We start from the raw sequence: 18,600 nt of genomic DNA, 5'->3' as shown, positions 1-18,600 counted from the left end.
AGAAACATCACTTTAGAATGCTAGATTCTGAAATATATAAAATTAAGTTAAATGGCAGTGGGTTTTTCTAACTTGCACTTCTTTTGCTTCTACTAATGACAGAGTGAGTTGTGTCCCTGCCTGACCCCTGCAAATCACTAGATGACAAATAGATTATCTATACTCTTTTCAAACTTCTCCAGAGCCTCAGAAACCATTTTTTCTTTAAATTAAAGCAGAACTGTAGTGCATTGTGTGAGCTATGCAAGAAATCACCAGTGCATGCTGTGGCTAGACATGGTAATTTAGCAATTCTCAGCACCATTAGTATAAGATCTATTAAATAATTGAATCCATCTATTACTAAAAATCTTGCTTCATACTCCAGCAATACTACCCCCCCCCCCGCAAAAGAAGTCAAGGAACTACATTTGCTTCAAAACGGTCTTGTAAGATGAAATACTTTGGTAAGTCTTCACTGCCCTCCTCATTGTCAAGGCAATAACACTCCTGATCTTTCTGCAGCATCTTCTGCAAAGGAAGAAACCTAGAACTTAAACCAAGTGCCCCAAAGTGGACTCTCCCAAGGACACCCAGTCACTTCACTGCAATCCCCACAGGCTACTTCAATTTACCTCCAGAGTGAGCGGGTCCAGGCCACGTGCGGCAGAGCAAATGGCACCCCCCCCTCCTAGCAGCGTGAGCTCCATTTATCAAATGTTAGGTCACTAAGACGCTTAACATATGAAGCTGCCTTTGACCACGACTGACCATATCCCCACACCGGCTATTCAGCTTCTATCCAAGGCCAAAGGCAGAGGGCTCTGCTAGTCAGCAATCTTTCCTGAACTGGAGGGGCAATGGACTGAATGTGGATCCTACTGTGCTCTACGATCAAGTTATCACCCCCGACCATTTCATCTTTACCTGGCTGCACTGACCATCTTCACCACCAAGCCCAGGAGGTAGAATGCAAACATGCACAGATCGGAGTTCACACATCCTATTTGTTTATTCACATTTCCATGGATTTTTATACATTTCCTTAGAAAGAACTACAGCTAGCAAATGGACATGTGAAAAATGAGAAAAGGCAAGTCCCAATTCTTGTTTAGCCTTTCAGATGGCGTCCTATGAGATGGGGAACAAACAAAAATGTTGACAGTCAAATGGAAAGAAAGGTTCATGTCGATTGTTCAGATAGCTGTTCATTAAGCTTTTATACATGGTTTCCATGCACTGTGAAATTTATCAAATGTTTACATTTGTGGTATACAGTTTAGCAACTTCTGCTAAAAATAACTTAAGGCATTAGACAGAACAGTTGTCAAATTACATTATGTTGCAAAGGGAGTTAAAGCAAGATGCAATACAGTACTTATTGCTCCTTATATGTAGCGACATATTTTCAGTTTGCAAACTACTTGTAGCAGATTGAGAACAGAGCAAAAGTAGCCAAATATTCTCCACACCCCTTCTATACAGGATTTTGATGACAAACCTTTTGAAGAATTAAAAAAATTGAGAAACAGCACACTCCCCAAACAAGTTGAGGTTTGCCCTAGTTCTCCCTTGAGTGGCAGGCCTGCATCTGGACTGAGTGGCAGACGGGGCTCATGTAACCAAACACTCTTTCCTACAAAATAATTCCTTCCGCACAGAATTCTGAATGTCAGGGAGAAGGCTAGGCTACAACCATTCTACCCAACGTGAATCCAATCAAGAGAAGCCCTGCCTGCAGTCTGAAGAGATGCAGGTCAGACACCAGTGACCAGCTCAGTGGCAGCTAGGCCTTTAATCCTGTCATTCCAAGAGAAAACTAGGCACGTGCAAAGCAGCAGTACCTAATAAATCAGTAGATGGACTTCTTTAGACTCTCTACTTCTGTCAAAATGTAAAAATGATTTTGCAAGTTTGGCTGTCAATCTTGCAAACAGGCAACAGGCGAACAACAGTCACTTAAATCCTACAGCAATATAGCCAGACTACAAACACTGTGTCTACAAGGCGACAAGTGATCAGACTGCAAATTAAGACACTGCCTTATTGTTATGCAGCAAGTATCAATAGACTTGATTAAGATTTTTAAATATAATTAAAGCTACAATTTTGTGCAAAAGAAAAATGATCGTCCAGTTTTATACAGCCTTTTAAACTTACTCTGAGAGTAAAACCAACACACAAAAATGAGATCTTACCTTTCACAGCAGGAGCAAGCCACCATGACCAACACCAGAAACCTACAAAACGAAGTCTATGCACGTTCTCCTTCTTTCTTAGCAAGCCAATTTTGATCCACTTAGTAATTCAGATTGTTATTCTTGTAATAATTTTTATTACTGAAAGCGATGGGCCAATCACAAAGCCAGCACTAACATTTAGGATTTAAAGTCTGCTGGTTTATGCATTTGTTCTGTGTATCTATGACTGCCTTCCTTAGCCTGGTGCCCTCCAGGTTTGGACTACAGCTCATAGGAGCTCCATCCAAAACCTACTAGAGGGGCTGCAGCCTAAGAATCTGGCAGTGGACAGGTTGCGGAAGGCTGGTGGAGCTTTCCCCAAGAGGGCGTGTGAAGGGCAGTGCCTGGGAAGCTTTCGCTACATCATGTCACCAGCCACACAGGATGGCAAAGGTGCACCCACAGCAGGGATCTTCACATTTTCATGCAGCAGACATACGTTCAAAGAGGTGCAGGAAATTCCAATGCATTTCTGGAATGCCTTCCTCAGCAGCAGCAGTGTGAAATAATCCCATTTTATGCTTGCTCTAAGAAAGAAGTAATGGACCACCTTCCATAACACAACCACTTTCAAGCAACGCCTTTTGACCAGCTCTTGCAAACATTTAATGGACATTACGATTATTCTTTCATGCTGCTTTTAACTTTGAAAAGCAACATGCGCACTCTGGATTTCTTACAGAAGCAGCATCACATAAGACATAGCAAAAAAATTATGAGAACAAACTGCATGTCAATGAAATGCTATTTCTTATTCTACTCGGTAACTGAAAAATTGTTACATATACACAGTTGCACTTTAGGAATCAGACAAGTGCAAAATACATAGCATACCTGTAATATTAACAGTCTCTCAATGTTAAAATTATGTTAGAGGAGGGTGTGGGAACAGGCTATCTGCTTTCTAGAAAAAGAGCAGGCTGTTTGCCCAGACACAGGGGAGTAAACAAAGCTCACTGAGGATTTTTAAGACACTATTTCTCAAAGACAAGAGCACACAATATTACTGAAGCTCTTGGCCATTCAACCTGAGCCTCTAACAGTAAGACTGGACTCCATATGCATGTTCCCATTTATAATATTAACATGCAAGTTAGCATTTCTGATTGTTCACCATCCTGAATGCTAAAGAGAACAATCCAGGTTGAAGCTCATTAGCCCAAACCTCACTAACATAAATGGCAACTCCGATTTATTTTAATGGGGATTGGGTCAGATTACTCCTTGCTGGACTGTACCCCAAGATATTTCAGTGTGGGGTGCTGAACTCTTGAAATACTCTCACACTTACTTTTTAGGAAGTCCAACACTTAAAACTTGATGCAAAAAAGGCACCAATTCATAATCAATACGGGTCCTGCTTCCACAGCATCCCAGCTCCCTTCCAGTTTTAAGGTACGACTAGAACTTTAAAGATTCAGATGTTTCGGAACCTATGATAAACAATATTTGTGGACTGGTTATGTGTGGCTTTACTAGCGACTGCTACATTAGTAAGACAACTATTTAAATAGCAGGGTATTCACGGTCTGACTGCTGATCCCGTTAAATGCACACCCAAAATAGTGTGGGCACAATTCACAGCTCTCTTGCACAAGCCCCTTGACATCATTAAAGGGGACTGTACAGAATTTTCAAGCCTGAAGATAAGGCTTTGGCAAGAGTACAATGGAAGAAAGTCGATCAAATACCTCAACACAAGATGCCCCAGGTTTGATAAAATCCAAGAGACAGGATTGGATTGAAAAAAATATAGCCATGCTACCTTTTCCCTCAGTTGTTTCTCTAGGGAATGAGAAAATAACAACCTGCAACTTTGGCCTTAAAAATCAGGGTACTGATTTTTAACAGCTGTTGCTAAAACACAAAAACTATACCGTTCAATTTAAGACATTTGTTCCTTCAACATAATCTGAACTGTGATTTCACATTTAGGAGAGGATTTCAATTCAAACTTGGATGCAAGATAAAGAAGTCTGTCAAATTTCTTTCCACCCACACAAAATTCTTCCTACACAATTTCCGGTGTAGTATTTTACACCATTTGAGTATAAATCAGTTTTATTCTGTATAATAAAAATGTTTATTTTTTGATATGCAAGTTTTCTTCAAATATGGTTCATGCATTAGATATTCAAATTAGAAGGGAGGAAGAATTGACTCTTGTGTCAAGTTAAAAGCTTTTATTGGCCATCTTAGTTTCTTTCCCTCACCAAAGCTCTTCAGAGTTCCTAAACAGTCCTTAGAATGTCAGAAGTGGTTTAAAAAGTTACTAGCAGAGTCAAGAGAGGGGAAATGAGCAGCAGCAGTTTGGCAAGTTTCGTCTGTAATTTTCAACAGCCCAGATTTTTAGACCTCCTTCTTCTCCAGTAAAATTTTGTGCAACTCATCTGCATCCTGACTTGTTTTCACTCTTATCAATATAGGAACAGGGACGGTAGCATTCTTCTCATCAATGGGTGGATTTGGAACGCAGACAATGAGCACGTTGTTCTTCCCTGTTCTGGAGCATGGCATCTTAGGAGGCACCAAAATGTTCAGCAATATGTTGCCTGCAACAGAGTGGAAGTTGGGAAAAGAGCAAAATAAATACAAAATATGAATGTCTAGGTAGTAGTATGGTGACCTGAGGTATGAGAAAATCAGGTGTTACTGATCCACCTAGCCAACCACAGGCTGTTCCACCTGGCAGTGGTTCTCTCGAGGTCTCAGCCACAGCTCCTTGCTACAAGAGATGTTTTTATCTGGAAAAAGCTTGTGCTCTGTTACTGACTTACAAGCCTCCATTATTTCCTCAACTCATTTCCTCATCACATTAGCTACTATTCCTAAAAATGGGCAAGATCTCAGTGTGTTAATACTTAGCAATTAAAAAAGAAAAACAAATTCCTGAGATCCAGTGGCCAAACACTACATGGTTGATAAGCCAAACTTGCAATAATGGCTGTCAGTGCTGGTTTGCATCAAGATTCCAAACACAAATGATTTGTGAAGTCATCCAACTATGTGCTAGCAACTGCACACATCCAACACAAATCACAGCCACTGCTAGATGTGCCTGTTGTTTACTTATGTGTAAAATTCTACACAGTTGTAGGCATGAGAGCAAAAAAGGACCATCATAAATATCTTAATTATTTGAAAGAAGCCAGAAGCCTTTGACTTAGCAGTGGCTTGGACGTTTACTGAACTAATAATAATAATAACGTACCTAAGTTGGTATCTGCCCGTACTAATAGCTGAATCTTCTGATTTCCTGCATGTTTTAAGTGTAGCGTTCCTATACCTTTTTCTTTAAATTCATTATCTTTCTTGTAAAAAACTTTACACCTGAAAAAAGGAAACATAGACAAGATTCATTTTACAGAACGTGCATGAATGTGAAAGGTGAATAAAAGCCTCCAAATAGCTTGTATGTAGCAAACACCAGCATGCAAACAAATAATACATTTAAACTCAGGCTGGAACTAGCCAGACTAATAGTTATATAAACAGTCCTTCCAGAAAAGAAGTATTTGCAACATGATAAAACTATTTGTTAGAATCTTCCAGAGTATACCAAAAATAATGGCCAAGATTTAAAGAACCATGAGCTCAAGGGGGCCTCAGATTTACTCTGAGAAAGAGCAGCCCCCCAGCTGCGCATAAAACTGCCTTTAGAGTGTTTTAAAATGAGCTCCTGACAAAAAGACTGCGGGTCTTTGGGTGAGACAAACACTAAGCAGTTCTTTGAGTCACTCTGTGCCAAAACAGAGGCAACCTGTAACTTGTACCCCCTGGGATTATCAAAGTTTGAACTCCAGTAGTATAAAGAGATACAAAATAGCTTCGGCAAAAGAAATTTCGTTTAGTTTGTAGTTGTAATGCACTATAAACTGCTAAAGACTTTTACTCACACATACAAAATTAGGGGGAAAGGCATACTGAACTCTCTACAGTAAGAGCATGATCATGGTAATAGTATCAAAGAACACAACTCACTTCTTTGAGTAGAAGGCATCATCTTCCTTTATTTCGTTCACTACTGCCTTTGGTGGCTCCTCATCTTCTTCATCACCCCCTGTAGGAAGAATAATTTCAGGTAAGTGTTACGTATATACAAGAAAAGACACTGCAGTACATAAAAATCTTTTGATGTTTTAAAAATACATGGGGATATTAGATATCAGATACAGCTACCTGGTTCACATGGCATAAAGCCAAACTATGGCTTGACAAGGAGCAACTCACAAGTGCTTTACTTTCCCTCCGTTGCTCCACAAACAGCAGCTAAACCATGGCTTGGCGTTGCATCCAAACCTGGGCTCATGGCTGGCCTTGCCCCAGACAGCTGTGACCTGAAACCAAGGTCTGTTTGTGGCTTACCACTCACCATTGCTTGTTTGGGGAAAACAAACCATGAGCTCAAGGTTTGGCCATAACACTAAGCCAAACCATGGCTCAGCTTCTGGCTGCATGTCAGCAAGATCACAGTATGTCTAAAAAGGTAGGGTCATCAGTATAAAATATATTTCTAAAAAATCTTCAAACAATGTGCTAGAGAGAAAGAAGTTACAGATATTAGCAGGGGCCGGCAACCTAAGGCCCATCGGCCACAAGCGGCCCACACGGGTCGTTTAACCGGCCCACGAGCTGCCCCTGAACTGAGCCACCTGCTCAGCGAGTCCTTGCGTGCGGCACTAAACCGGTGCAGGGACTTGCTTCCGCGGCACCGGAAATCGCGTCTGTGCATGCGCAGACGCCGGAAATTGTGGGCGCACGTGCTCACGCAATCTGGCCCACGGAGGGACCTCCGCTGGAGTGACCTGGCCCAGGGGAGGTAAACCTTCCTTGCCAACCCCTGGATATTAGAATATATTTTAAGCTGTGCTGATTAGCACTAACACTGCTGCATTTCCCACTCAACTTCTACTTCAACACTTACATTTATAAGCCTTGAACATTAAAATATGGCTTATAAGCTTTCTACATTTCTTAAAGAACACTCTTGATTAAAATTATCTACTTGAACTGTAACTTTAAAAGCTTATTTTATTTTTTCCTAATTGCCATAAAGTAAATAACAAAAAGGTTTATATATATATATAGAGAGAGAGAGAGATTCTTTGTAATAAATAACACACCAACCCTGGGTTAAACAACTATCTGACTTTTAGAAGACATCTGAAGGCAGCCCTGTTTATGGAAGTTTTTAATGTCTGATTTTTTTATTGTATTTTTACTATTTTGTTGGAAGCCGCAGTGTGGCTGGGGAAATCCAGCCAGATGGGCAGGGTATAAATAATTATTATTATCAATTATTATTATCATTTTTTTTTATTTTTTAAATTAAAATTACCATCATCATCATGTGGCAGGGCAGTGGAGGTGCTCTTACCCTTTTCCTATCCCCCAACCCCTGCTTAACCCAATCTATAGTTAAGGTTATTTAAATGGAAGGGGAACCAAAGCAGGGCTTTCAATAATTTCACCTACAAACATTTGTTATGGAAGTTTCAAAGTAGAAAAAAGCAGCGCAGATTGCTAGTAAAGCACCAAATTCTATTCAAAGTCACCCAATACTAAAAGGCATCCCTGCAGGGGTCCACAAGTTTTAGCTGGCCTGGGCAGCCAGCTATTATTTGTAATCCTCAGTGACACCCTATCCTAGAGTCCTCTGGCATGAGAAACAGATTTCTAGGGGGTCCAATTCTGCATATCAGCAGGAAGCTCACCAGATTTCAATGAAACATGGGACTGAATCCCATTTCTCAACTTCTAAAACAATAAATGTTTACCTTTATCTTCACTGCCACCACTTTCGGTCTGAATATCTAGTGCTTTGCTGGAAAATGAAGAAACAACCTTGCCTTGGCTTGTATCTTTTCCAAATAAACTTGCACTTCCAGGAGAGAATGAGAAACTAGGTAATGCACCAGAATTCAGACCAGAGTTGTCTACGCTCTTGCTAAAAGTAAAGGAGACAGTTGACATAGACCCTAGTTTTGGTTCCGTTTTCTTTTCCATTTCTGTTTTCTTTCCTGGTGCATTCTCAGATTTGTTGCTATTGAAGAAAAACGTTGAACTCTGCTGAAGGTTTGGACTCCCAAATGCAGACCCAGGCTGAGTTCCAACTGTCTTGTTACTGTCACTTTCAGAACCGCTGTCACTACTCATTCCGCGTTGCTCTATCTCAGCTAAATATTTCTCATAGTCTCGGAAAATCGGCGACAGGTCACAGAGTGGATTGGCATTTACATGTTTTACTATCCAGTCACGCACCGAACAATTTAGAGCGGCTAACTGTTTATGATAAGCATCAGGGCTGCGTGCTTTGTTCTCAGTGAATCCAGAGGACAAGGGCTGCTGGCTCTCACCATTGGCTTCCACACTTACAGGCTTTTTCTCAGTTACAGTATTATTCACTGAACCACTGGACACCACAGAACCTATTAGAAAGAAGAGCATTTTATGAACTTTCTTTACAATGTTGTATGCATACATAAACCTAACCTGAACCCATTTCTAGAATGCATTCCCCCCCATTCTATATACTGAATTTGTTCTACTGATTTGTTCCCGGTAATGCCAATTTTTTTTATATATCTATATCTATCTATCTATCTATCTATCTGGATAGCTGTACCATCGTGAGACTGGGAACCAGAGCTCTGTTCCATCATGATATTGGGGTCAATATATTTGTTAATGTATCCACTATGACCCCAAGGTCTCATTGCCAACCAGCCAGAGTCAGTTCAAGCTCCAAGAGCAAATAGATGAAATTAAAATATTTTGCCCAACTTAGAACTTTTAATGGGTCATTTGATATAAATGTATCAATTTTATATGTGAAGGAAGTAGTTGTTCAAGAAGACGAAGAAATTATCATTCATTTATTGCAGCACTATGATAGAAGTGCAAGCATGGAAAAAGTCAAGAGATACCAAAGGTGGAAGACTGGCTCATAAGGAACTTGGACACTGCACAAATGGTCTAAATGAGTAATGTATTCAGGGTAGGACAGACCAGCCCTCTTCATAACTTATTGAAACGAAAATATGAATGACACTATAAATCCTTACGTGCTCCTAGGCAACATATAACAAGAAAAATATATATGCTCCATACTATAATGTGCTATTACAATAATATATTATAATTTAACTTAATAATGGTAAATTATAATGAGTATATGTGTGTATAATAAAATATATACAATATATCCAGATATAGATGCCTATGAACACTTAACTACTTTCTAACACAACCTAAATAGCCTTGGAGACAGAAACAAAAATATGTAGTAATTGGTATGTTCATATATGAGCAGATCTCTTGAGGGGGGAATGTGGGGGGAAATAGTGCAACTTTAAAGATGTGACAAATGAACAACAGGTAAATAATCAGCTTATGTAAGTGATTTATATACTGAACAGCCAGAATGTTTGGCTCATATTTAACCATTTTAACCATGTATGGATGGATATGTGATAAGTTTTTTTTGCCCAACATCTTTTTGAAGCGCACAATGCCAAGTGGATGATCACCTCCATCTATATGCTTGTTGATATGAGGGCTGGATGTGACACATACTTACACAAACCTTTCAGCTCCCTTAATATCATTAAAAGCATTTTTACAAGTATCGTCTGATGAGAAAAGTTTACTGGTGAACTTACTAAATGTAGTAGTTGTTTCAGCAGCAGTCTTTAAATTGGTGAACGATGAGCTATTTGCAATGCCGCCACTGCCGCCATTGGATAGCCCCCCTAAAGGCTTTGTTCCGGTGCCATTGCCAAAGCCAGAAAATCCTCCACCTCCAGACGGCAAAACGAAACCTTTAAAACCTTTAAAAGCTCCACCACTCTCAGCCTGAAAGAGATGTAAAACAGTTATCTCACTTTTCAGCTGTATCCCCACAAAGTCCCATCAGTATCATTATGTTAATGTCCACCCATACAAAATCTTTGCTTCCCTTATTCAAGGTAAATCTTCTACAGGACATATTATATTTGGTCCCTGTCTGATTCTCACACACATATTCATCAAATGATGTAATGTATCATTCCAGACATCACTGGAAACTAAGTATGGAATGTTCTTATCACCAAACATTAAGAATCTTTTCCATGAAGATAATTCAGACATTTGACTTGCCTTTAACCCATGGGTACCAATGAAGTGTACATGTATGTGTGGACCAGCCAATATATGTTGAGCCATTGTGAAATTAGATTCACTATCACAAGACAAATGGTATCTTCTGATCAAAGAAAACCCAACCCATGTGGACAAAACCTGAGCGCTCAGAGTAATCACTTACTCCTGAGCCAGCCGAAGGGCTACCCCCACCCTTCAATATAGAGAGCAATCAACAGTAACACACACATTAACAAACAAAGGCTTGGCTTCGCATGCAAGGTGAGACCTTAATCATGAGTCCTGGTTCACATGACAAACTAAGCCAAACTTCGGCTTAGCTAAGTGTGGCAGTAAAAAGACCACAGAGGAACAACGTGGCTGCAGGCTCCTTTCTGTGAGCCTGTACATTTGTGAGATCCTGGTAAGTCACAGTTTGGCTTGCTGTGTCATGTGAATGCAATCAGTATGGAATTCACCAGCAATAAAATCGCTTTTAACAGACAAACTGAAAACTGCAAACATCTGCAACTCCAACTGCAACTGTCTGGCTCCTAGAAAGAGTGGTGAAATAAATATGGGAAGTATCCTATCACTCTTGTCTTCCTCCAACTGTTTTCAACATTCTGCTCTTCTTTGGGGACATTTCACACAATATGAATTTCCTAGGTGCAGTTCACTTCAAACAGGAAATGTTATATTTCGTCAAAACAACCTTCAGCCATTTCAATACTTGGCTGAATTTGTGCATCATTATTTACAGTGTATAAGAAACAATTACCTGTGCATTTTTGGCAATGCAAATGGTTGGACCAAGAATCAGACATTTATTATAAAATTAGTGCATTTATGTACCTCAAACCCCACATTTCTACGCTTTGCCTTCTTAATTGCTCTGTTCTTTAAAACCTCTTCACTGGCCACTGAGAACGTTCCCACCTGCAAGGAATATTATATTCTTAGAACAAACAAGGTTCCACTTGCACACAGAAAATTGCTTCTTGATTCCCTTGTATTACAAAACTCTAATTTCAAAATACACATTCACTTTTAACACTATAAGGCTCAACATTTTATAATAAGCAAATAGACATTGGTATATTCAGCTTTAATAGTAGCATTTTACAAAAACTACTTGTGAATCTTTTGTCGATAAAGGGCTTATCACTTGACTGCTACAAAAATATTTAGACTCTGTAAACCCTGCTTTATCAAGAAACATTCCCAAATTTGTGTCAATAGCAAGTCAAATAATTTCCACCTTTATAACATAAAAAATTATGTCAATATACTTAACAGGTTTCTGCTTGAATATAGCATTTAAAATATATTGTGTGCTTCAATGCTTCTTTTTCTTAATGAAATTTTTCATTGCAACTACTATGGGATATTAGGAAAACTTGTGAAATAAGTAAAACTAAGTAAAATCAACACATTAAATATGTCAGAACATGCCAAATTGGATCCTAACTGATTTAGGGTATAATAATAATAATAATAATAATAATAATAATAATAATAATATTTATACCCTGCCCATCTGGCTGGGTTTCCCCAGCCACTCTGGGCAGCTTCCAACCGAATATTAAAAACAATACAGCATCAGACATTAAAAACTTCCCTAAACAGGGCCGCCTTCAGTTGTCTTTTAAAAGTAAAATAGTTGTTTATTGCCTTGACATCTGCTGGGAGGCAGTTCCACAGAGCAGGCACTACTACCGAGAAGACCCTTTGCTCTCAGAAATCCGCTCTCGGTCCAAACCTTTTACATCTTTGTAGCTGGGTTGTTTTCAGTTTCTTATCTCGTCGTCTCTGGCCTGTAGCTTGCTCCAATTAAAGCCCAATTAACAGGATAACCAGGAACGGGATGGGGGGGGGGCGGGTTTGTGGCAGCCAGAGTACTCCATGCACCCAGTGCCTTTGCCTGCCCTTGCATTCCATGGGGAAGCAAGTGCCAGACCGCCAGGCAAACTGCGGGTGAGAGCTTGGTCCCTCTTCCAACCAAAGAGGAAAACAGATAATGAAATTCCCCCGTCATTATCTGATTATCTCCATCTGTCTCTCTCACACAGTGTTGGGAGAAACTCCATTTCTGGAGCACCGGAAACAAGAAGCCAAAATTGAATACATTTGTGAAGTTATTAGGTTGCTGATACAACATATGACACAACTCATGTACAGTTAAGGTCAAAGGAAAAAATCTGAACTAATTTTAATGGCATTAGGTTTCACTTAAGGCCTTTGAGATGATTGCAAGTTTTCTAATCCAATAAAACAGATTTATGGAAAAGTAGGTAGTAGCTGCTAAGGAAGACTAGAAACAGCTTTGGTTATTGGCATTTTGAATTTCAGGAAGTGCATTCCATTTGCAAAGATGTGAAAATGTTTAATGATTAATGTTTAATGTTTAATGATGCTCTGAGGTGGGCCATTACTGAAAAGCCTAGCACCACAAACACCCCAGGACCTCTAAGCTTTTTTCTGTTGCACTCATTTGACAAAGGACTAGAATAACAGCCTTGATTTTCACTACACAAAATGTAATCTTGCCACTGCAACTCTTAGGCAAAACACATCCGTTGCATATAACTGACAAAACCATCCAGGGCCTCCCCAATACATTTTGGCACCTGAGGCAAACCGTGAAATGGTGCGCCTCCCCACCAGGGAAGAAGGAGTGAATGCAGATCTACATCAGGAACAAGAGAGACTGGGAACCAGGAGAGGAATCAAATCAACCTTACTTGAAAGCTGAAGTGGGAATCAAAGGATGTAAAGGGGGAGGTGATGACCCCAGAAGGCAGCTCCTTCCATTTCCTCCCTAGGGGTGAGAGGAGAAGAGCAGTGCCTCCTATCTGCTGAGATGTTGCTGTAGAGATAGCACTGCAGGGTGGGGGTGGGGGAGCTGCCAAGAAGGCAGCAGATCCAGCCTCCATGAGGTGTGCTGCAGCCATTGCAGCCTGTGGATCACTTGCCTTGTGAATGAGCCAGCCCCGATACTAGCTACATGAATGTGATTGCAATTAATTGTTGCCCATAGATCTATGAAAGTTACAAGGGAGAATCCGCTTACCTGGTATAATCTGTTCTTTTTATTTTTAGCTTGCGATACAGTGCCAACATAGTAATAAAATGCAATCATTTAGTTTTCCATGATCTTCCTATTGATTCTAGCAACTATTTCAATTTTATTTCTAATAAAAGCATCTGACCTTCCTTACCTCTTCAGTTTCTTCTTCTTGATCCCAGTTCCTGTCAGTCAGCTCCTTTTCTGCTACTCTCTTAGCCATTGTACAGCACTACTGTATTAGAACAAATAAAACAAAAGAGTAATCAGCCATGCTTCACATCTAGTGGTTTTTAAATAGGTGGCAAGCAACTTGCAATGAGCAGACACTACGTAATAATTCAGTGACTTGTGATGGATTTTTTAAAAAACTAAAATGCACTAAATGGTTCATTATGTAATGCCTTAGTGTTAAAATTAAATAAGTCACAAAAAGAGTAATCAGATTCTGACAAATGTAAACCATTTCATCCATAAAAGAATGTAGCTTTATGTATCTCAAGGTGTTCTCCAGTTGCCTGTCTGTTTCCTTATCTGTTGAACCTACACAACATTTCCCACAGAAATAGTTCATTAAGAGTTTCAATATAGAATTAAAACAAATTTACAGTTTCAGTCACTTGCTACTTTTGATGGTATATGAAAACATCACATTGTTCAAATACTACTTCCTCCTTTACATAGTATTTTGTGTTTGGAAAAGGGATGTTTGTGGCACACTCCGAAACACGCAGTGGTCCAGCTTTGAATGCATTAGAGTTATACTCCCACTTGTCCCCTGGTTCAGCATATTTGAAGCAAATGCACAGCAAGTCATAGGGAGAAGGTAGCTACTGCATATGTACTCAATTTTATGCTTACATGGTACTTTTCACAAATTAGAATTTACTTCTTGGACTCTTCTTGGTTAGCCATCACGGATCTAGTTCAACACTAGGAAGGAGTCATCCCACTTTCATCCCATATAATAATGTTTAGTATCATTCAGGAATATTTTCCATTATTTTTATGGACTGAATTATTAACACCTACAACATATTTACTTTTATCTTCCCTGCTTATCAGATACTAAGGAAACCAAATTCCAGGTGCTATGAAGATTAAAATTTCCCCCCCAAAACAAAGGGCTGCATTCAACTAAACTGTTGCACCAGCAGAAGCCAGCACAATGATACCTGCTAGCGCAATGGGGCTTTCCTACTCTCCTGCCACAGTGTACACTTCCCAAAGATGCTCTGGAGGATCAGGGAAATCCCCATAGCAGCATGCAGGGGGAAGAGAGAGGAGATCCATCAGGCAAGAAGAAATACTTCTGCTGACAATACTATCTCTTTAGCACTGTGTTAATTACAACCCCAAGTTTTGTGGCACCTTATCATGGCATAAACTTTGGTGGAATTAAACACCCACTTCTTCAACTACATAAAGGTCTTGAACAGCCAACTGTTTGAGATGCTTCAAACAATCATTCAAATTAGGCCTTTATGTAGCTCATGAAATGTGCTTTAAGTCAGCAAAAGCCTATAGCTGTCTACTTTTTGTGTGGGCCTTTTCCTGGTTTCTCTAACAGCAGACTAACAATCAAGAATTAATCAGCTGAAGCATTTAGTGTGTCAGTTGACTGAAACAAAGGCATGGGGGGAAAGAATAGGCAATATCCAATAATACGCAGGTGGATGCAACAGAATGTCCCCTTCACCTGCTGTCCCTCAAAGTCCCCTGGGATACCATCTGCTCCAGAAAGTCCCTTGATCCTCTGTAAAAGATTTTTGGGTAGACAAGGAAATCTAAACTGTGCAATAAGTCAGTTGGCACAAGCAGCAAGTCATAGCTGCTTATCACCCAATGTTAACATTAGCACAAGATGAGCATGAGATGCAAAATGCAATATGCAAGTGTGTACAGTGACCATTCACAACAGTAATAACTGTTGGTAGCAATTATTCCTTGCTTTGGAAATTTAAATTTACTCAGGTACTGAGAAGTAACTTGAGTAAATTCTTGAGCCTGATTAAGCCCCCAAAGAAATAGACTGCAAAACGGCTATTACCGTAGCATAGCAAATCAACGAAGAATGCATTATCAAGTGGCGTTGTGAACAGTCACTGTACCTACCTTGCACATATCTAAGTTCAGCGCAGAAATATCATAGGGTGCAACCTCTTACATTTCAGGGCACATATGTATCACATCTCTGCTTTGAAGGCACAGCCAAACGCAGCAGGTTTTCTGCAGGGAGCTCTCTTACATACCTGGGCCAAGCAGGATCGCCCTACCTTTGCATCAGCTGATAAGCTTAATCCTGTTTTGCACAGCCACTTGTCAGGTGTTTCTGACAAGCAGCTGGTTTTTGGATGCTCTGGAAGCTGAGCAAAGGGGCTTTGCCTGTATGTCAGGTGTACAGCTGGAAAGTATGCCCAAAGTGGTCTGGGGGGCCAAATGGAGAAACTTGGGGGGGGGGCAAGATTGGTCTGCCTCAGTAGGATAGAGGCATATAACTTGGAATTATATGAGAAGTGAGCCTGTGCCTCCCACTTGTCAAAACATTCAAGCACCGTGAATTCATGTTTACTTATAGTACATAATCATTATAAGCTTCCCACTTGTACCACCACAAACCAGAAGTTCCTGATCTATCTCCTAATGCTTTCAGAATGCTGGAAGATGAAGCTATGTTTCAAAGAGGGCAAGCAGCAGCTCCTATATGTGGTTGATGATGTCATAATGCAGTGGCGGCAAAGAGGAGAGCATCCTCTAGCTTCTGGGATAGTAGCAAGGGTTGTTATTCATAGTCTGTTTTCCCAACAAAAGCCCTGTAAGATAGGTTGGTATAAACAGAAAACTGAGAAAAGGCCACTTGCCCAATGCAACACTGTATAATCATGTCTGAAAACAGACATGAGCTCACATCTCTTAGATGCAAACCAAACACTCTAGGTTTTCAACCATTGTGGTGCATATGAAGAGTGCCACAAGGCTTAATCTGACCCAGAACCTCTTTTCCCAACATCAGGCCTCCAATCTGATCAGATAAAGAAATCAAGGCGATACTATTTCTAAACATGCATAAACTATATTTCCCACACTCACCACATTTAGGATAAGGAATAATTCTGAAGTTTGAGAGTTGACTGGCCAGCTAGCTAGAGCCCATCTATGAGTCCCATTTTCTCTCTCTTAACTGGCCCCTGCTCCTGGTGTCTCTAACAGCTGCCTAACTTACAGACATTAAGCAGCTGAAGTGTTTACTGACAACTCTCTTTTCTTTTCTTTTAGCCTAGGACTGACAAAAAGCAGTCACTCTACCTGCCGGTAATTTTAACCACTTCTTTAAAAAGGGCATTAAAAGTTCACATTCGTTCCAAATCTGGCCCCCGTGACCAACCACTCACACATACCTTTGAAACCCAGGCACCACACAAATCAAGCAGCTCTTATGCAGTATACACACACATCTTCACAGGAGGAATGTGCTGTAGGTGGTAAATAAAAACAAATATCAAGGCAGGACTATGGCAAGCTGCAAGGATTCACTGTTGTCAAGATTTAAAAACAGGCTGTGCCCCTGTATTTTAAACAGGACCATAACACTCAGAAGAGTTCAGAAGGAAGAAATGTTTTACTTGCCACTCAACTCTATGCCAAAGAAAAAAAGAAAAGCTTCACCACCTTGAACTTTCTCTGTGCTTTTGTGCTTAGGCTGCTGCTGCTAGAACATAGGCAACACCAGAAAAACCGGAGGTGGCAATCCAAGCCCCAAAATCAGAGCCAGTGTGCCATAGGTGCCAGGCAAAAACATTCCTCTTCCCCCAGACTAATTCTTCTCTCCTTTGGCTAATTAAACAAGCTATGGCCTTTAAAACCCTGTGTGTGTGTGGTGATGGTTGGGTCATTGTTTTGTTTGTTAATATGTTATGTATCTTTGTTTTTTTTTTTATATGGTAAACAGCCCTGTGGTTTTCAGACAAAAGGTGGTATAGAAATGTAATAAATAATATGAATAATGATGAGGATCGTGGCCAGTGTGTTTGACTTGAGGCCTGGGAGAGGCCAGGGTTCAAACCCTCCATCAGTGGGGGAGGCGGTCCCTGCCTCCTCTCCAGAGGCCTCGGGGACTGCGCTTCCCCAGGACCCTCCCCTGGGCACCCTGAGGGGCAGAAAACCCCGATCCTGCTCCCCGGGGCGTTCGGCCTGTTAACATCCTACGGCTCTTTCAATGTGCCTGCGGGTTGTGGCTTGGCTTTTGCTCCACCGTCGTGTGTTCTTGTGTTTTCATTTCATGCTGTGACCCCCCCCCCCCCTGAGATCGGCATACAGATTCCACACACAGAAACAACAGGGCTGCTTTTCTGCGGGGAGTAAATGCCATAAATGAATAAAATACAAACAAATGAACCAACGAGCATGTGCCGCGTTTCCTTTCTCCTCCCTGCGGGGCAGGCGGAGCCCCCCGCCCCTACAGGCCACGGAACCGGGTCCCCCTCACCTTCCTCCCGCGACGCGGCTGCCTCGCGGCTCCCTCGGGCGGCGGAAGCTGGAGAGGGAGCCGGCCGCGCGCCCTAGAGCGGCAGGCCGGTCTAGGAACCCAGGCGGCGCCTCCTCCGCCTCAGCAAAGCCGGAAGGAGCTGTCAGCCGCGCGCGCCTAACGGCTGCCACAGCCCGGGGGGGGGGGAGGGCCCGCTGCGCCATTTCCTGGGGAAACCGCCCCGCTCCCCCCGCCCCCCCGCCCCCTCTAGCAGCGCTCGCTGCGGGGCTGTTACCTGATGGCGCCGCGGGCGGAGAGAAAGAGGAAGGCGGGAAGCCGGGCGGGCGCGCGCGCAGCAGAAAGCGCGGCCGCCGCCACCACCACTTCCGCTTCCGGCTCGCCCGCCGGCCCTTGCCCCGCCCACCTGCGAGGGGGCGGAGTGTTCCTCCGCAGCCGCGCGCCTCGGTTCTCCGCCCGGCCGAACCACTGCTCCGCCAGACGCTGCCGCTCTTCTTTCTCCCTGAAGTTCCGCGCTTATTTCGAGGACTACTTCGCCTATTCACTCTGCTGTTGAAAAGGATTTCTATATATATTTCACTTACCAGGTTTCTCATGGTACATGAAAATATAAAGGGCATATGGGCTGACATTTTGATGATGATGCGTAGAATCTACAAAAATAGTTTTGCCCGTGAGCAGAACCGATTCAGCAATAAACTCTCATCTGA

General features: G+C 41.5%; 1 protein-coding gene across 15 annotated transcripts; it reads right to left on the bottom strand.

Annotated features, from left to right (window-relative positions):
• Positions 1-970: 970 nt before the first annotated feature.
• Positions 971-18,313, bottom strand: NUP50 (nucleoporin 50). 15 transcript variants are annotated; one of them, XM_083440853.1, is made up of 11 exons: positions 18,168-18,313; positions 16,806-16,880; positions 16,017-16,220; positions 14,583-14,642; positions 13,562-13,642; positions 11,196-11,279; positions 9,881-10,073; positions 7,997-8,647; positions 6,201-6,279; positions 5,431-5,549; positions 971-4,771 (listed from the first exon to the last, which is right to left on the bottom strand). In XM_083440853.1, exons 5-11 carry the CDS (start codon positions 13,628-13,630, stop codon positions 4,569-4,571), a joined length of 1,398 nt encoding a protein of 465 aa, XP_083296979.1. In that variant the 5' UTR covers positions 13,631-13,642; positions 14,583-14,642; positions 16,017-16,220; positions 16,806-16,880; positions 18,168-18,313; the 3' UTR covers positions 971-4,568. The 15 variants fall into 15 exon arrangements, with proteins under 15 accessions (XP_083296979.1, XP_083296977.1, XP_083296969.1 ...); XM_083440851.1 differs by having other exon boundaries at positions 16,027-16,220; XM_083440843.1 differs by lacking the exon at positions 18,168-18,313 and adding an exon at positions 17,894-18,005 and having other exon boundaries at positions 16,027-16,220.
• Between the last annotated feature and the right edge of the window lie 287 nt (positions 18,314-18,600).

Source organism: Podarcis tiliguerta (assembly GCF_965153285.1).
Source record: "Podarcis tiliguerta genome assembly, chromosome: 5".
Classification (NCBI taxonomy): Eukaryota; Metazoa; Chordata; class Lepidosauria; order Squamata; family Lacertidae; genus Podarcis; species Podarcis tiliguerta.
This window is presented reverse-complemented; position numbering and strand designations above follow the sequence as displayed.